The following is a 20,411-nucleotide window of genomic DNA, read 5'->3' on the forward strand; positions in this document are numbered from 1 at the left end:
GCAAGAAGTGACTGGCTTACAAGCTTTCAAGAGGGAACCTAGAGCTAGGGGGCATGGAGGAAGGCAGAATCTCCAGTGAGTACTATCCAATCTGTCTAGACGGAGCTGATGAAATAAAATGCAGATGGGTCACCTGTGATACTATAGTGAATAATTGTTATCAGGACTGATTGTGAGGGTTGGAAATGTAAAGGTAGACGTTTGGTAGCAAGGAAGGGAGTTATTAACTCTCCAGTCTAGGAGCAGAGGTCTCTGGGCCCATCAATGGAGAAGAGCCGAGAGTGGGACCCTACTCAGAGAAGCAGCGAGGCCCGAGAACGATGACGTGGAATGATAAAGCGGATGGGGACTTTGGATCCAGAGAGGGAGAGGGACTGTGTGCTGAAGACTCGGGGAGGGGGAGAGTATAGAGGGCGGGTTTGTAGGGTATACTTTTTGGTCGGTTGATGATGCATGGAGGGGATTGAACTATGGCAATGAAACAATATATGATGGAATGAATGTAAAACTAAAGTTCTCTCATGTAAACTACCATATAATTCACGATAAAACATTAAAAAAAAAGTTTAAAGGAAAAAAACATATTTGATATGGTCAAAGTTTTATCCATATGGCTAGTAGTTTAAGATTTGGGGGAAACTTTAATGTTAATTAGTATAAAGCAAGATATAATGCATTCTTTGGGTAATCTGGCTTCCAGGACAAGAGTTGATTGGGTTCTAGAGCTGATAGTGAAATTCCCAGCTGACAAGAAGTAGGGGGAGGTGCGCAAGAATGCCCAAACTTGCAGATTGAACCCATTAACCTAGCTTGGATGGCTTGATGATCAGAACTCAACTAGAGGAAGATAAAGAAGTTTGATATCAGAAGCAAGTGTAAATAGCTACAATTTGATGAACTTGACCTTTGCTTATGTATGTAATTGCTCAAAATACCAACAGAAAAGGAAGGAGTCTTCACATCAAGGATCAAGCCTATCCCCTCAGTACACAGAATTGATAGGGACAGGCAACTTAGACATTGGCTACCTAAAATGGGGGTTGGGTGTGGGGGTGGCTATAAAGGCATGAAATGGCTAGCTTACAAGTTTAGTTTCAGAGCAAATGGGGGACAATAAAATCCCCACTGAACAGTTTCCATCTTGTCTAGAAGGATTTGGTGAAAGATGGGGATAGGACTCTTTTCATTCAATAGTGAGTAATTGTGATCATGACTAATTGCAATTGTCACAATTGTAAAGGTAGAAGACGTGTAACAAAAAGAGGGCAGTAGTTAATCTTACAATCCAGGAACAGAGGACCCTAGGACCATCAAGAGGGAAGAGCATGAGCAGAACATGGGACCCTAACCAAAGAAGCAGTGAAACCAGAGATGGAGTCAGAGGTGATGGCGTGGAGAGATAGAGCAGTTGAGGACTCTAGACTTATGAAAAGAGAAAGGCTGTGTGCTGGCAGGCAGGAGGGCAGGAGGCTGACTTGCAAAATGTGCCCTTTGATTATATATTCCTGTGTTTTTGTATACATTAAAAAAAAAGAGGGAATAGAGGCAAATATTGATAACCAATGGTGCATGAAGGGGATTGTAATCATTGCAATGAAACAAAATATGATTGAATGCAAAACTGATGTTCTGCCATGTAAACTATCACTCAATTCACAATAAAAGCTTAAAAAGAGTTTACTGGGTTCACCAGCCATGATTTTGAAAAAGCTAATGCTTTTTCCTTAAATATTTAGTCAAAATAAGTTGTGTTGTTTCTCAATAAATTACTATATATTTCTACTTGAAGCTTCTTGGAAAGTCACAATTATTTTTACTGCTATTGAAACTGTTTCATTTGAATCTAGTAGCATAAAAGTCAGTGGGTTCAACTGGGAGAATAACTCTGCTTACCATAAAACAATAAAAAATGTTTAGTAACTGGACTTGGTATTGCATCTGAAGTTTTAAAACAGGGTTAGCCATTATGTTTAGAGATATTTATCTTCTAATATATTCCTTCTGAGTTAAAATTGACTTTGACTTTGCATTAGCTCTGTAATTACTTCCCATGAGGCCTTTCACTTTTTTTTGCAGGAGAAGGGACAGGAGCAAGGAGTTGGGTTAGGGCTAGGGCTAGGTTTAGGCTATGTCTAGGACTGTTTGGAGTCCTGGTGTGGCGCTGTGGGTTAATCCGTCAGACTATAAAACAATTCGAACTGCCTGGCAGTTCAAGCTCACCAGCTATTCCTCAGAAACCCTACACAGGGTCACTATAAGTCGGAACCGACTCGGATGACACAACAGGACTTTTGTTTAGTGTTAGGATTATGGTTAGCACTAGGGTTAGTGTTAGGGGTTGGGTTAGGGATTGATTTTTATATTTACAGTTAGGTAACAAGTAACTTGTCAGAGGTCATGGAAGAGAAAGAAAGGCTTGACTTCAAAGCTGTTATTCTTCCATGTGCACAACCAAAAAATACAAAACATAGCCACCAAACCTACTGCCATCTAGTAGATTGTGACTCATGGCAATCGCCATGTGTTTAGAGAACTGCTCCAGTGGGTTGTCTTGCTGAAATTTTTACAGAAGCAGGTTGCAGGCCTTTTCACTGTTCACTGTTCGGTGAGTTTGAACTGCCATCCTCAGGTTAATAGTATAGTGAGTTATGAGCTGGACTGCTAACTGTAAGATCAGCAGTTTGAAACTATCAGTCACTCCATGGGAAAAAGATGAGGCTTTCTACTCCTGTAAAGATTTACAGCCTCAGAAACCCTATACAGGGTTGCTGAGTCAGAACCGACTCGGTGGCACACAACCACCAACCAGAGGATCTACGGTATTCCATCTTGAAAAACTCTGAAGGGAACCACATTCTGAACCAGTCTCCTTTGAGCATCGATCGGTCCTGGTTTTCTCTCTTGAGGCTTTATGAATCCTTCAAATATGCAAAGATGATTATTGGAGTCCTGGTGTGGCGCTGTGGGCTAATGCATCAGACTGCAAAGTCATTTGAACTACAAGGTTGGTGGTTCGAGTTCACCAGCTTCTCCTTGGAAACCCTATACAGGGTCATTATGGGTCCGAATAGACTCGACGGCACAAAACAATTTTTGATTTGCCGAAGTCTTCTATTCCCTAGGTTTAGCATTATTTTATAAGTTTCTATATGGCATGTTTTAAGTCCCTTCTGAGTTCACCGAACATATTCCAGTTTGTCTACAATCTTTTTAAGTAATAGCGCCTAAAACAGAACTTGATACAGGAGTACAGTGTCATTAGCAATGAGCAAACAGGAACCATCATTTCTCTAGTTCAATATATTCTACATTTTCCCTACTTTAAACATGTCGATATTTTGGATCCAAAGGTAGACTGTTAAGCATTGCTACTAATAAATTTCACTTTCTAATATATTTGGGTTTATCATTACAGCTCTCAAGGTATCTTGAATTCTCATGCTGCCAGTTGAAATTTATGGTTCCTTTTAATTCCTAGCCACCCACGTATATTGCATGACTAGTTTTTCATTTGGGTCACTGACAAAAATGCTATAAGATTTGTCCTTCATTCCAGAGGGTGACACTCATGGACCCTCCATCTTACAAAAAGCATCATACTTTATCACACTGTATCCTGTATATCTTGCTTGGATGGAAAACTGAAGTGAGTTACATTTCAGAAGTCCCAGGACGACATCGTTAACTTTTAATGCTCTAATCTGCTTATAGCATAGCCACCTCTACAGAAAAAGTTAACTTCTCCAGCTACTCCTCCTCCAGAACCCTTTTCCATTTAGGATCACTGGGAGCAGGGTACAGGCTACCCAACCCTCCTCTCCTAGCTGCCTCGGATCCTAACTTCTACTTTCCTAGTACTGGTTGTGTGAGCTTGGGCAGGCTTCTTAGCATTTCTGTAGCTCATTTTCTACTTGGGAAATAAGGATTGTAATAATACCATGGAAATAAGTCAATAGAGGATAGCAATCATTCAAGTTGCAAAAAAGAGGGTTCGAAGTCCAATTTCACATTGAATTTCCATATACTACCTCTATGCCTCCAAATCTCCCTTTTATACAGGACATTCCCCTTTCAGTGATCCTCATTCAAGAACAAGCCAGCGATGAATTAAATTAAAATGTACCTATGGAGCTTTAGCTTTAGGGAGTGCTGGTGTGGTGTTGTGGGTTAATGAGGCAGACTACAAACCTGTTTGAACTGCAAGGTCGGTGGTTCAAGCTTACCATTTGCTACAGGGTCGCTATGAGTCAGAACCGATTTGATGGCACTTAACAACAACAACATGCAGCTTTAAGGAAGGACACCCTTAATCTCTTAATTAAGACTATAGGGTAGTTTTTTAATCTCTAAATCACAGAGTCCCAATTTTCCTTTTAATATAGTACCTCAGAATTTATACAAACTCAATGTGAAAAATAAACATTTATTACAAAAATTGGTTTTGACATTCTAAAACAAAGCAGACAAGTTCTTTTCCAACTCAAATGGGCCACTGTTAAGCTGGAGAGGTAAATTCCAAGGCTGGTAATAACTGACTCATAGTCATCACATGTCCAAGGGTGAGGAACCATTCACCTCAACTTACAGGAGCAATGAGTCACACCTCTGCTTCCCTGCAGCCTTTCTCCACATGTCTCCCACCTTGTCCTCCCACCATGCCACAGAACTGAAACATACTTTAAACATCACCTTCTTATCGAACCACTTCATAATCTCTACTTTTGTTATTTGATTGATTTCCCTCCAGAATATTTCATTTTATTGGTGCATGACCCTTACTGAGAGTTTGATTTGTTTGTCCTGCCCATCCCCACCCCACCCCCGCCCTTTAGATACTTGATAACAAGCAAGAAAGAAAAACACTTCAGTTCTGATAGAAATTTCTACATAGGGGAATAGCTTACCGCAACATGGCACATTAGAAAACTCTACAGAAATAAATAAGCAAAATCAACCCAGCAGGATGATCCCTAATTTTCCCTCTTGCTAGTTAATAAATAGACTTGGAAATGTGTTGAGAAATTGTAGTAGACAGAAGAAAAGAAGGTTAAACAGCAAAGAAGGATCTAAATGGAGAAAAGGAAAGCCATGACAGTAACCTGCTCAACTCCAGAGGTTCTCTCTAGCACAGTCTACCAACCTCAAACTCTCACTCCCCTAAATAAGCTTCTATCTGCCTCAGGCTCTGGAGCAATTTTTCCTGTGGAATTAGAGAGATCCTGGTGTGGCGCTGTAGGATAAGCCCTTGACCACAAGGTCAAAAGTCCAAACTCACCCGCCACTCCTTTGAAACCCTATACAGGGTCGCTGTGATTCAGAGCTGACTGGACAGTACGTAACAACAACAATCAATCAGTGTTGGACAGGAGGTGGAAGGTGGGCACTTTTTCCTCTCACTTGGTAGAACAAGGCAAGCAGAGCCCCAGAACACAGCTTCAGAACTCTCTTGTGCCTACCTCCAACAAGACCTGGCCACAAGAGAGTCAGCCCTGAAACAGAAACCAGGAAAGGGCAGCACAGGGAGGCAGGACAGAATGCTGGGACTAGTCTCAGTTTGCTAGAAGTAGGGTTGGTTCTAAGGCATCTTCCTGCTTGTAAAAAGAAGGAATCCTCAAAAACCTCATTCCCTCACTCACCCCAAGAATTTTTTGACAAACCAAGTTTTTATTTCCAGCAACATCTAGGTACATACAGACACACACAAGCAATCTCGCTGAAGAGCTAAGAAGCCCTCCAATATACAATCTTAGCACAGAGCTAAGACCACATAGACACACACTCTCACACATATCTCTAGAGCCTTACAGACATGTCTTTACAATGGTCTGCTCAGTTGCTTCAACTAAAGGAAGGGTAACGGTTTGAGTTACCAGCTCCAACTTTGTTTTCTTTAGATCAATGATTGTAAAACTTTTTCACTTCATGCTCCCTGGACGCTTACTACACTCTCCAATAAAAGCTCCCATTTCCCCTACAGACATGGTCTGTTTGTGTTCAGGTGGATGATGGTGCAGGAGGATTCCACTGGTACTTCCACTGAGAACATAGAAAAGAGTATACTCTGGAGGAAGAAAAGACTTGATGCTGTCGTCACCAAATAACCACTTCAGCTGCTCCAGTCTTCAACCTCCATTCTAAAACTGCTCTGTACTGAAGAAAGAACTTGGAAGCAAGGTTCAATATCCCTAGTCAAAGTCCACACCACACTAAGTGGACAGTGATCACAGCTTACTTCTGGGAGCCTGGACACTCTTGCTGTCTACTTGGAAAGGAAGTCACCAAGCATCACTCCGGGGCTGAAAGCTTGACACAAGTCTCAGGCCACTCAGTGGGGGGCAGAGAAGAAAAGGGGGGCATAAAGGACCAAGAGGCATAAAATTAACATTATGTTTAAAAAAACCAAAACAAAACACAACCTAACTTAGATAAACGTAGGACCCCTGATGGGCACTAGAAGACAAATAAGGCATCCTGTGACACACCAGGGGCCAGGGCCTGGTAGCACCTGAGTAAGGCAAGCACAGAGGACACAACATGAGCTGGCCCAGGGTCACACCAGGAATGATGAGGTCTGTCTGAATTCCCCCTGTGAAGATAAAAACTTTCAGTCAATCTTTGTAGGATTCTTTAGCTGGCACTCCTGAACATAAACACAAGCTAGAACCCCTCAGCCCAGCTAGAAGGTCCTTCTTCTCAGAGGCATGTATACTCACATCACTTCGAGCAGCAGGCTGACTGTAAATCACCTTCTTACCCGAAGTCCTGTAGACAAGCCAGAAGACACAGATGATCAGTCCCCAAGCCCTTCTAGTAACTTCTATCAACCAAATTTATATGTCAAACCTGAGAACTCAATGGGAAACATGGAGTGGTCAGTAGGAAAGTATGGGCAGAGAAAAACTGGACAAGCCTAGACACAGAGAGCCTAGTAGGAAAACCCTCCCAACTAGGCTAGTTGCCTCCACTTCCAACTGCTTTCCCTGGGCCCATTTTAGCATCAAACCAATGTATCCATGTTGTCAATTTCAGCACGTCCCAAAGGCAGCATCTCACTCACCCTTTCTTTGCTCCTGAAAGAGAAGAAATGAGACAATGAGTTGTACAGCAAGAGGGAGACCTACTATGTAATGCAGCACTTGATTTATGTTACAGGGGTAAGCGGTTCTCCTAGAGGAAAACCCTGAAACTCAGAGAAGGCCCATGAATCATGTCCTGGAATGGGAATGATACAAAGGAGAAACTTTGAGGGCAAATACTTACTCTCAAAATAGCCTCGGCTGTAGGCAAACCAGATGCCAAAAATCAGGACCCCAAGGAGAATCAGTGTTACAAGGACAGCTGCCACAATGCCCCCTACATTCAGCTCCGCTACAAGACACAAACAAGAGACCAGGCATCTGGATGCTCACTCAACATACTAAAAGCACAACCAACAGCAGGAGGAAAAGCAGACACCGTCCTCCGCACTTCCCCTACCCAGGCCTGACCCCAAGACCAAGCCACACCTTAACTTACCAGCTTCCATGCGCACAGCATCAGACCTCACAGGTGACCCAACTCCATTCTGCGCCTGACAAGAGTATGCTCCAGTATCAACGGCCGACAAAGGATCGAAGGTCTAAAGAATAGAAAAGAAATGGGCTTCCTGTTTGAAAAAATTATGTGCCTCATCTTTTATGCCTCCTGAACCCAACTCCAAGCTCATCTAGTTACTTGTTCTTCCTCCTCACTTTCAAGAGTTCTGTAACTGTGCTCCCCACCACCACCTCTCACCTCCACCCCATCCATACCAACTCCCCAGTCTTGTGATCCAGGACATAAGAAGAGTTGCTGAAGGCACGATTTCTCTTGGGTTCTGTAGGCATCAGTACTCCATCCTTGAACCAGTAGTATTCCGAGGGTGGGGAACCATCTTTCTCTGAGCAGCTCAGCACCACTCGATTCCCAATGGTGGCAGAGGATGGGATGTTGACTGTAGGCTTGGATGGAGGCACTGGGGATGGAGAACGGTACTGAATGCAAGGAAGGCTGCCTGAAATCTAAGTAACCAATTAAGATGACACCCTGTCCATCACTGTCTCCCCTGCTGTAAGTTTCCACAGGGGTTCACCCCTTCTCCTCAGGATCCACATGATTCCATAAATATACCACCTGCAACATTCTCACTACCAATGAGCACCTAAAAGTTTAGTAGATCCTGCTAAGAGCTTATGGAAGCAACTGGTTCTAGAGCCATACAAAACACACATGGCACATACCACGCACAAGGAGCTGGATGGTGACTTCTCCATAGCTGTTTCCGCCATCCTCAGACACCATACACGTATACGATCCAGTGTCTTTCCGGGTCACAGAACTGAAGGAAATGCCATTCTCTGAGAATGTAACTCGGTCTTTATAGGAAGCTAACAAGAAAGAGAAAGCAGGGCAGGGACAGAGTAAGCTGGAAAGTTAAGAAAAGGAGACAGTGAAGGTGGCACCCAGAGCACACAAGGGCCCTCTTCTTCCCCCAGGACCTAAGCCCCAGGCTCTGTCCCTTCCTTAGAATCCCAATTCCTACCACTGATCCCTCCACAAACAAGACAGTCAGGAACAGGGGTGAAGTGACTCACCTGTGACCTTGTTGTTAAAGCAAACAAGGCTGGTGATGTCGCCTTGAACAAATTTCCACTCCACACGAGCACTAGAGAAACCCGAATGGGAGCAGGACAATGTGGCGGCTGCAGACAGGATCAAAGTGAGCAAAAAAGGAATGACAGGGAGGGGCACAAAGCCATAGATTAGGATATTCTCCAAGTCCTAAGGTGGCTGGCACCTGTCCACCCTCGTGCCCACCGCCCACTTCCACAGCCCCTCCAAACTTACGTTTATTCTCATCAACACTGACTTCATGGTAAGGAGTGAATACTGAGCCCTTGCTCAATGCCAGGGGGCCTGTGAAGAAAAGAGATGGGTTTATCAGGCGTGGATAGAGAAATGTGTGGAATAGGAAGAGCAGGCCCTTCTGATGGGAGAACTGAGCCCAGACTCACAGAGGGCTTCTCCATAGAGGGCTGAGATCCTAAAGGGGTACGATTCAAGAGATCCAAGCTCTTTCTAGGTGGGCATACTCCCACCATTATCCTATGCAACAATGGCAGATCAATACTTCTTTTATCAAATTAAATGTTTCTTCTACATATGCAATTTCTTTCACTTAACATTTCCCCTTTGTGACTCTCAGTAATCTAATGAGATTCCTATTTATTCAGGGGGAGCTTCCAAAATGACATTTCATGGTTGAGAGTAAGCTTCTCAACAAAAAATTTCAGTCACTTGTTAAATAATCTAGGAAGGAAGGAGCAGCAATAAGGATAATGATAATCTACATTTGTGCTTTTTGAAGTGCTTTCACATACATTGTATCATTTGATCTTTGCAACACCAATGACAGATCATCAGTATTATCACAATTTTACACAAGGAACTGAGACAACAAGAACTTAAAACACGCCTAAAACCACACAGCTGCTCCTGAGATGGAGTTTAGGACTAGTATTGGGCTCCCGTCATCTCCTTACTCTCCCTCTGCCAAATGGAGAATGGTAGAGAAAAGGTGGCAGGGGTGAATGGAGGAAGTGAGGAAAGAAAAGGCTAATCACGTGACATGGGCAGGGAGGGAAGAGACAGTCACATGGTTGGGGTCACAGATGGAAATCACCACACATTCTAATTTAAGAAGCAGTGACAGAATTCTGGGACAGTATGGTAACTGCTGTATTATGAAACAGTACTCAACAATTACTCATTCATGAAATATGCTTTTATTTCATTTTTATATCAGAGTTCCCTCTTCCTTAGATAAACACACAAATGGCACATCCAATTCACAAAAAAACTTTTTTAAAATTAAAAGATCAATAAATAACAATTATTTGCTTCAAACAAATAAAAATAGATACCTCAACTGAAAGGGACAATAGCGTTAATGATAGATACAAAACAGTTATCAACAGATTTAATCACACAGAAGATTCAGTGGATTAGAAGACAGGTCACAGACACTACAGAGCAAGAATGGAGGCTCAAGAAGGCTGAGCACGGTTTAATGAAATTATGTGACAAGAGACTTAAATACATATGATGGGAATTCCAGAGAGATAAAAGGAACAGAAAAAAGATTTGAAGGTATAGCAACTGAAAAATTTCCCCAGTCTAATAAAGGATATGAATCTACAAATCCACGAAGCTCAAAGAACCCCTCAAAAATAAACTCAGACAAATCATAGTTAGGCTTGTAAAACCTACAAATAAAAAGAGGATCCTGAAAGCAGCGAGAGACACAAAAACCACTTACAAAAACATTAAGCTGATAGTTCATATCTACCAGACTGAAAATGTAAACAATGCTGATGCTACTTCTACAGATGGAAGTAAATAGACTAGAAAGTAATTCAAAGCTATACATAAAAGAAAGATCCCGAATAAAGTGAAAAGCATGAACAAGTATGTTGTTGTTGTTAAGTGCCGTCAAGTGGATTCCAAACCCTATGTAGGATAGCGATCCTACATAGGGTTTCCAAGGAGTGGCTGGTGAGCTTGAACTGCCTTACAGTTCAAACGACTTTGCAGTCTGATGCATTAGCCCACAGCGCCACACCAGGACTCCATGGACAAGTATAAGGGCTAGTAATAACATATTCATGCTTGTTAATTTTGAGTTTTGTTCCATATTTTTCACTCTATCCAGGACTGTCTAAGGAGCTCTGGTAGTGTAGTGGTTACGAATCAGGCTGCGAACCGCAAGGTCAGCAGTTTGAAACTACCAGCTGTTCTGTGGGAGAAAGATGAGGTTTTCTGCTCCCGTAAAGATGTACAGCCTCGGAAACCCTGTACAGGGTCTCTATGAGTCGGAACTGACTCCATGACACAAAACCACTATCCAGGACCTTCTTTCTAATGTGATACCTTTCAGAGAAGTAGGTAGTGGCAGTCAGGCACCATCTAGTTCTTTCTGGTCTCAGGATTGTGGAGACTAATGTTTGCATGGTCCATTAATACACTAAAAGAACCCACTTGATTGACAATAATTAGCAATCAACAATAAATTAACAGTGAATAGAACTGCTGTATATACTTCTAGTTTCTATTATACCCACCAAGAGACAAGTAATGAATGTCTAAGAACATACCAGCATACAATTAATTAAACATAAATACAATGATACCACAATGTTTCAGTGACAAGAAACAATTTCAGCTTATATGAAGAAAGAAGACAGGGTGAGTCACACAAGTGACCAAAACAGAAACACAAAATATAATGATAGAAATGGTATTAGATATATCTGATAAGGAATTTTTAAAAATCCCTATCTAGGTACCTTCAATGGATTGAGAGAATTATCAAGAAAATTGTAGATGAAAGCAAGAACACAGAAAAAAAAATTAGAAGAATTCAGGAAAACATTCTAAGAACAAACTGACAAGATAATGAAAAAATGAGAAACCATATAAAAATAACAAAACAGAAATCTTGGTTGGCAACTGAGGATGGTTCCATTCCATACGCTGTCGTTTACTCTCAATAAACCAACCAAGAAAAAGTTCAAAAGCCAATAACCAGCTGGAAAATTGATGCTTATAGTTTTCTGGCATTCTCAAGAGCCAGTATGGAAACACTATCAGGAAAAAGGTTGAACAATCAACAGTGCTTGTTACAGTGAGATGCTCACTGAAGCACTGAAATCTAAACTTCAAATTAAAGACATAAGATTGCTATTCAAGGAAGCATTGTGATCTTACATGACAATGCCCGTCCACACACACCTCTGCTCATACTGATGACATTGCAAAAACTTCATTTTGAGGTGTTATATATAGTATCCTCCCTATAGTTCTAATCTTGCTCCACCAGACTTTCACCTGTTTGGTCCCTTGAAAGCAAATCTTCAAGGATAAAGATTCATCTCTGATGAAGAAGTGAAGACAGTGGTGCAGTTGTGGCTCTCAGCTCAGCCTAAAACATTTTTCAATAAGGGAATATAAAAGTTTGTTGAAAGACAGACAAAATGAATTGAAAAGCACGGAGGTTATGTCGAAAAACAATGTACCTGTTTTTTCTAAAAGTTGATGGAAATAAATTCTACAGCTAGAGTATAGATAATTTTTGACTCACCCTCATATATGTACCCAATATTGGGTACCTAAATATACAAAGCAAATATTGATAATATAAAAGACATAAATAGTGAAAAAGATTTGAAATAGTTACTGATGAAGATCAAAGATCTTCAGTATGGATTGTACCTCAATGTAAAGAAAACAAAAATCCTCACAATTGTACCAATATATAACATTATAATAGTCAGAGACAAAGACTGAAGCAGTCAAAGGCTTTATTTTGCTAGGATCCACATCAATACTCATGGAAGCAGCAGTCAAGAAATCAAAGGACAGACGTCCAGCAAGATGGCTGATACACTACATGGACCCTTTAAAACAAAGATATGAGAGACCAAATAAAATAGACACAGATGAAAATTGTGGCACCCTGAACTTCAGGAGAAAGGTTAGAAAAGTGGATGGAGTGCTATCTGGGAGAAGTCAAGCAGAGATGGAGAGAGGGAGGATGACTGGTTTACAGCTGGACAGACGTGGCTCCATTCTCTTGTGATCAGCTAAGGCAGTGGAGGAGGGAGGCCTGTGAGAGCAAATTCACTACGGAGATGGAAAAGTTACGATTTCTTCTTTTCCAAACTTTCCCCCAGTTGACCAGAAGTGTGATCAGTGCCAACCCTTCCTTATCCATCCTCAGTACAGACCCTGCTCTCTGGGAGACACACAGTGGTTGGGAGACACACAGTGTAAGGTGGGAGCTGGCTTTGCCACTTTGGTGCCTGGATTCAGGTGGGCTCAGCTCCAGACCTACAAACTATCAGAGCCACCAGACCAGCATTTAAATAGTCACCCTTCTCCCAGCTGCCCTGTGGTCCTAGTAGACACTGAAACCAGCTCCATCAAGGGCCCCCACAAACTACTTCTGGAATTAGTTCCCTGAGCATGGATAACACCAAGGCCCACAGGGTCAGGAACTCTGCTGTCACATCCTTTCCACAACCATCTCCTGATTTCCATGAACTGCAGGAGCTCCCCCAGATTTTTCTACCTCCTGGATCCAACAACTGCACTGTCTGTTTTCACAACCAGGTCAACCCCACAAAGCCTCGAGACAACAGACATTTTAGCTCACACAAACAAGAGAGAATGGTTAAAAATAATGACCAAGATGTAGATCCAGAAAATGTTTCTGAGGAAGAAAAGGTAATGGAACTAACTGAAAAAGAATTTAAAAAGAACGATTAATAGAAACATTGAGGAAAGCAAGGAGAATACAATAAAAACTTTACAGGACAACACGACAAGAACACAAGATAAGACAAAATAAATGCAAATTTAAAGCAACAGAAGCCCAAATTAGTGAGCTAAATTTCTCAATGCTAGTATGTTACAAGAACAATAATTAAAAAAAAAGAATGAAAAAATCCAAAGAAAGACTAAGAGTTAAGTGGGACACCATGAAGAGGAACAATTTATGGGTGACCAGAATTCCAGAACAGGAAGAGACAAGCACATAGGAAACTATCAAAGAGTTGTTGGAAGAAAACTTCAATAACCTCATAAAAGATGAGAAGATAAGCATACAAGAAGCTGAACAAACCCCAAACAGGATAAATGTCAAAAGAAAATAACCAAAACCTCTCATAATCAAACACAAGAAGGCTGAGAGCAGCTGGAGAAAAATGAAGTTACCTACAAAGGAGATACATTTGAATTATGGTGTCGGGAGAATACTACTGGAAGTACCATAGACTGCCAGAAGAACAAAGAAACCTGTCTTGTAAAAAATATAACTGGAATGTGCCTTAGAAATCAGGATAGCAAGACTTCATCTTTCATACTTTCTGGTTTTCAGTACAGTATATCTTCTTCCAATGACTGGGTTGTTGTTGTTTAAGTGCCATTGAGTTGGTTCCTACCCATAGCAATCCTGTATAGGGTTTCTGAGGAACAGCTGGTGAGTCTGAACCACTGACCTTATGGTTCACACCGACCTTGTGGTCAAGCACTTATCCTACAGCACCACACCAGGCTATATAGGGTATATAGGACTCTAATCTGCGAACCTTAAGGTCAGCGGTTCGAAACTATCAGCCGCTCCGCGGGAGAAAGATAAGGCTTTCTACTCCCGTAAGGATTTACACCCTCGGAAACCCTGTACAGGGTCACTATGTGTAGGAACCGACTCGACGGCACTTAACAACAACAACAACAACAATGCTGGGACTGGAGCCCTGCTGTGGTACTGTGTAATAAAGCACTGGATCACAAAGTCAACAGCCTTAACAACACCAATGCTGTGATTGGTTAGTTTTACCATCTTACCAGGTGGAAAAGGACCCACACCTCAGAAGCATGAACAATTGATCCCAGGACCATCAAGAAAGACGTCTATGAGTTTAGCATGCAATCCCTACCTGGAAAAGCAGGGCAGCAGAGGTGCTGGCATGGCGAGCTAGAGCAGCATCTAGGACAACCACGGGCTGAGTAAAGCCAAGTTCCTATGAGCAGGAACTTGGCTTGCAGAATGCGCCATTTAGGCATTTACAGACCGGTTAAAGGAGCTTCATAACACTTGATAGAGCAGGGCAGAGGCCAGGGGTCACAAGTTGAGGCCCAAGACAAGAGTGAGGAGTGCCTGCACAATGGCAGAGAAGAGGTGTTTCTGACTGGAGGATGGCAAAATCCTAAACTCTTTCTAATCCTGAATCATACCCTGTTCATTCCCTAATAAACCCCATGATGAGAAGTGGTGGTGGTGATGTGCCGTGAAGTTGGTTCTGACTCACAGTGACACTGTATAGAGTTATCAAGGCTATAAATCTTTACCAGAGCAGAAAGCCTCATCTTTCTCCCACGGAACCACTGGCAGTTTCGAAATGCTGATCTTGATTGAGATTAGCAACGTGACATGTAACCACACTACACTACCAAAGCTCCTTATAATCATGAGTACTATCTACGACTTTTGTGTGGCCACACAAACCCAGATGTGAAGTAGAGTTCTGTGGGAAGGATTGTTGGTGTCAGAATAGGATAAAAAAGATTGTGTTTTCAGTAAGGGCCGTAGAGTTGGTTCCAATCCATAGCAACCCTGTATAGGGTTTCCGAGGAGCAGCTGGTGAGCTTGAACCTCTGATCTTGCAGTTCAAAGTGACTTTGCAGCCCAGCACATTAACCCACAGCACCACACCAGAGCTCCAAAGAAGATTACATAGGGTGGAGCAATTCCATGTCACAGGAATTAGCCTTGAGCTAATTCTGAAATTAACTCTCATGACTCAGCTTTCAGCCAAATAGGGAATCCTGATGTGGTGCTGTGGGTTAATGCGCTAGACTGCAAAGTCGGTTTGAACTGCCAGTTTGGTGGTTCAAGCTCACAGTCACTTCTTGGAAACCCTCTACAGGGTCGCTATGGGTCAGAACCGACTTGATGGCACTTAACAACAACAACTCAAGGTGAACAGGAGTCCCAGGTGTAGTGCTGAAGGATAATGCACTCAATCGCAAAGTCAGTTTGAACCTCAAGGTCAGCGGTTCAATCCACCAGCTCCAACTCAGGAAACTCTATGCAGGGTCACTGTGGGTCAGAATTGACTCAACAGCACTTAACAACAATAACATAAGGTGAACAGTAACAACAAGGAGGTACCTCACTCTTTAACTCAACCAACGAAATGAGTCCAGAGGGATAGCCATTGCCCAGGGATAAAGCTCAGAAAGCAGGAAGTGGGGGGGAAACGCATAAATAAAAGCAGTAGACATGGGGAGGAACTGGGATGAGTGCTTTTACATTGTAGGATTACAAATGAATATCATGCATCAAAATGCATCTGAATCACTGAATGGAATCCCAGTTTGCACTATAAACTTTCGTCCAATTCACAATAAAAAGTTAAGAAAGAAACTATATACGAGGGTGCTTCAAAAAGCTCATGAAAAAAATCCATGCTCTTTTAAGTCCATTTTATACAAACTTTTTGAAGCCCCCTCACATGCAGGATCAAAGTGACAACCACAACTCAAAATATTAGAAAGGAACCTTAGGGAGCAGTAAGTTTACGTTAATGAAAGAAGAACCCAGAAAAGGAGGCTAAGAATAGCTATACAACTCAAAGAGCATAATCACTTACTAAATTGTACATGGATCGCAAGGTCAGTTTGAACATCAAGGTCGGTGGTTGAAAACCAACAGGCGCTCCTCAGAAACCCTATTCAAGGTCTCTATGAGTAGGACCGGACTTGGTAGCACTTACAACAAAGAATTGTACATGTAGAAACTGTTGAATATGCTTTGCTGGGTATACTTTCAACAATAACAAAATAAATGAAATTTAGGGAGGAAAAAACCCAACACTTGTACACAAATACTCATAGCAGCATTATCATAATATCCAAAATGTGGAAACAACCCATCACCTGAAGAGTGGATAATCCATCACCTGTCTTTCTGGAGGGGTTTTTATGCTATGGTGGCTTACATTTTGCTCTGATACTGGAAGCTATGACACTAATATTCCAAATAGCAGTAGGGTCACCCATGGTGAACAGGTTTTAGCAGAGCTCCAGATGAAGGCATCTTAGGCAGAGTGAAGTTTAATTTTCTAACACAACAGCAAGAAAAGTCACAAGAAGTCACAGATAAGACTTTGATCTGCTCAAAGGTTTGGTCCTTTTGTGTACAGAAAATCACCCACTGATCTTGAGTGCCTCTCTAACTGGAACCCTCTTCCTTCTTCTCCAATCTTCTGGTAGATGTAGTCTATGCACACACACACACACACACACACACATATATATATATACTGTTTTCCATCCAACATACCTATTCATTGCTCAACCTATTACAACCTACTACTTTGCTCTCATCTTGGGAATAAAATTGTGTTTACTAAAGTCACCAATCACATTTCTCACTTCTAAGATATCCCGACTATAACATACTGTGTATAATGTCAATTTAGTAAAAGCTTCTTGGGAACAAATTCTATTAAATGTATAGATTGTACATCAATCCCAATTTCCAAAATTTAAAGTCAACTTAACTACTGCCACTGAATCAATTCCAACTCATGGCAACCCAACATAGGACAAAGGAGAACAGCTCCTTAGGGTTCCACAACTATAAAGCTTTACAGGAACAGTCACATCTTTCTCCCCTAGAGCAGCTGGTGGGTTTGAACTGCCAACTTTTACAGTTAGCAGTGCAGTGATTACCCCACAGTGCCACCAGAGTTCCTTAAAGTGAACTAAGAATGAGGGGTATATAGGATTCACTTTTTCAGTTACCTCTGCAGTCTTTGTAGGACATTTGACCCTCCTGACCACGCTCTTCCTCTGAACTCATCCTGCAGTCTTCTCGATTACTTCTGGCCCACTCCCACTTCACAATTTTTGTCTTCTTCTTTCATGAAGGTTGTTTCCTCTATCTGTTAATACTAATGATCCCCAGTGTTTCATCCCAAATATTTTTCTTCTTTCCAGATTCTCTGTAGTTGTGCCATCAAGTCGGTTATGACTAATATCGAACCTATGTAGGGTTTCCAAGGAATGCGGTGGCTCTGTAGTGTTTTCCTGAATCCTTGTAAAGTTTTCCCTGTGTTCGCCTTGCTTTCCTCCATCTTTCTGTCAATTGGTTGAAGGTATCAAAACATCATTCTTTTGAATTCTTTTTTCAGTTAGTTCCATTACCTTTGTTTCCTCAGAAATGTTTTCTGTCCCTGTATCTTGATCATTTGGACCATTCTCTCTTGTTTCTTCATGTGAGCTAAAATTGTCTGTTGATCTTGAAGCATTGTGGGGTTGTGGAATTTGTAAAGACAACCAGTGCAAACAGGAAAACAAAATAAAACAGTGTATTTGTTGCCCCCAAAGGAATGAAATGTCTGGTGGGCTCCTGCAATTCAAGGAGCTGAAAAGGTGGTTGTGGAAGGGATTTGACAGCAGAGTTCCTGGTCCTAGAGGGAGTTCCTATTGGCCTCGGTGTTGTCTTGTTCAGGGCACTCAATCTGGAAGTAGTTCGTGTGGGGTCCCTTGATGGAGCTGGTTTCAGTGTCTGTTAGAACCATATGGCAGCTAGGGACAGGGTGACTGATTAATGCTGGTCCGATGGCTCTGCAGGTTCTGTAGATCTGGAGTCGAGCCCACCTGAACCCAGGCACCAAAGTGGCACACCAAAGCAGCACAGCCAACCCCAACTCACACTGGCATGGTTCCCAACCATGTGGCTCCCAACTCTGGAGAGCAGGGTTTGTACTGGGGGTGGAAGAGGGTGGGAGCTGGGCACACCTCTGGTCACCATGGAAGCATGGGGAAAAGGAAGAAATCACACTCTTCCTGTCGCCTAAAAGAATCTGCTCTTCCAGCCCTCCCTCTACTGCCAAAGCTGCTCACAAGATGGTCAAGCCTCAAATGGCCAGCCACTCACCAGCCTGCCTCCCTCTCATCATCCCTGCTCAGCCTCTCCTCCCAGCAAACACTCCATCCACCTCTCTAACATTTCTTCTAAAGTTCAGGGTGCCAGAATTTTCATCTGTATGTTTTACTTGGTCTTTCATCTGTTTGTTGTAGAGGGTCCCTATAGTGCATTCGCCTGGTCCACCATTTTGCTGAAGTCCCTCACTCGTCTCGCTCTAAGGAGCACACTGGCTGTACTTCTTCCAAGACAGATCTGTTTGTTCTTCTGGCAGTCCATGGTCTATTCTATATTCTTCAGCAACAGCAGCATTCAAATGTGTCAGTTCTTCTTGGGTCGTCCAGCTTTGTATGAATATGAGATGACTGAAAATGCCATAGCATTACTTGTCTCAGACCTTAAGTGTAACAGAAGAAAACACTGCCTGACCTTCATGATTGTTAATACGTTTTGAGTACATTGTTGCAGCTATTGGGTCAATCTGTCTCACTGAAGACTTTGTTGGGAAACCACCTTCTGACAGTTTGTTATTATTAACAAACTGTATTAGCTTGTGTGCTGCTATGATACTATAAGGTATGCCACAGTGTTTCAAATTCCAGCAGGGCCACCCAGGATGGACAGGTTTCAGAGGAGCTTCTAGCTAACAAAGACTAGGAAGTAAGGCCTGGTAATCTAAATCTAGTTCCAAAACTCAGCCAGTGAAAACAACCTATGGTTGTTAGTTGTTAAGGAGCCCTAAGGTGCAGCTGACTGCTAACCAAAAAGGTGGCAGTTTAAACCCACTAGCCATTCCATGAAAGATGTGGTGGTCTGTTCCCATTAAGATTACAGCCTTGGAAACTCTGTGGGGCACTTCTACTCTCTCTTACAGGGTCGCTGAGTGGAAATCCGCCAGATGGCAAAAGGTTTTCGGTTTGCTGTTAGCTCTGTATGGTTTTTAAGGCTGTGACCTTTCAGAAGAGATCACCAGATCTATCTTTCAAGGTGCTCAAACCACCAGCCTTTTTGGTTAGTAGTCTAAGTGGTTTACACCTACCACTCAGGGACTCCAGGCTTCCATTGTTGTTGTTGTTATGTGCCATGGAGTCGGTTCCGACTCATAGTGACCCTGTACAGGGTTTCCAAGGCTTTACGGGAGCAGAAAGCCTCATCTTTCTCCCACGGAACAGCTGGTAGTTTCAAACTGCTGACCTTAAGGTTCACAGCCCAATTCGTAACCACTATACTACCAGAGGCTTCCATTACTCCATGCCAAACACTATGGACAGGGAGGGAGAGGAGCTGTGTGCTGACAACTGAGAGGTAGCCTTGGAGGGTGTACCTTCTGGTTGTTTGATGATGCATGGAGGGGATTGTAATCACTGCAATGAAACAAAATACAAATGTAAAGCTAATGTTCTCCCATGGAAACTATCACATAATTCACAATTAAAAACTTTAAAACAAAACAAAACACAACACTGTGGAAGCCTCTCCCCCATTACACTGACATCATCTATACAAGTGTTTATCTCCCAAACCAGACAGTGAACTCCCAGGAAGCAGGGACCACATATGCAGTGCTGTGAATTACTTAGCATAACCTTTTAGTTTTGTAACTTCCACAAAATTACTAAGTGTTGTTATTAAGTGCTGTCAAGTGAGTTCCTACTCATAGTGATCCAATGTAGGGTTTTCAAGGAGCTGCTGGTAGATTTGAACCACTGCAGTCAGTAGTCCAGTGCTTATCCTACAATGTCATATCTAGGTTGTTGTAAAGTGGTGTCAAGTTGGTTTCTACCCATAGCGACCCTGCATCAGGTTTCCAAGGAGCCACTGGTGAGCTTGAACTGCCAACCTTGCAGTTCAAACGGCTTTGCAGTCAGTCGCATTAACCCCCAGCGCCACACTAGGA

The 20,411-nt window shown here is 42.4% G+C and overlaps 1 protein-coding gene across 1 annotated transcript; it reads right to left on the reverse strand.

Annotated features, from left to right (window-relative positions):
• Positions 1-6,550: 6,550 nt before the first annotated feature.
• On the reverse strand, positions 6,551-17,446 carry F11R (F11 receptor). Its single transcript, XM_006861763.1, has 10 exons — positions 17,389-17,446; positions 8,866-8,934; positions 8,613-8,720; positions 8,259-8,405; positions 7,791-7,993; positions 7,516-7,618; positions 7,261-7,368; positions 7,058-7,070; positions 6,714-6,762; positions 6,551-6,586 (listed from the first exon to the last, which is right to left on the reverse strand). The coding sequence occupies exons 1-10, from the start codon at positions 17,444-17,446 to the stop codon at positions 6,551-6,553; spliced, it is 894 nt and encodes a 297-aa protein (XP_006861825.1).
• Between the last annotated feature and the right edge of the window lie 2,965 nt (positions 17,447-20,411).

The sequence above is a fragment of the Chrysochloris asiatica genome, unplaced genomic scaffold (assembly GCF_000296735.1).
Source record: "Chrysochloris asiatica unplaced genomic scaffold, ChrAsi1.0 scaffold00042, whole genome shotgun sequence".
NCBI lineage: Eukaryota > Metazoa > Chordata > Mammalia > Afrosoricida > Chrysochloridae > Chrysochloris > Chrysochloris asiatica.

Coding starts and splice junctions, on each gene's coding strand:
- F11R (XM_006861763.1), bottom strand. CDS start 17,446: ATGAGTTCAGAGGAAGAGCGTGGTCAGGAGGGTCAAATGTCCTACAAA. Junction 7,619..7,790: donor ATCACAAGACTGGGGAGTTG/GTATGGATGGGG, acceptor TCTATTCTTTAG/ACCTTCGATCCTTTGTCGGC. Junction 6,587..6,713: donor AGCCTGCTGCTCGAAGTGAT/GTGAGTATACAT, acceptor TTATCTTCACAG/GGGGAATTCAGACAGACCTC.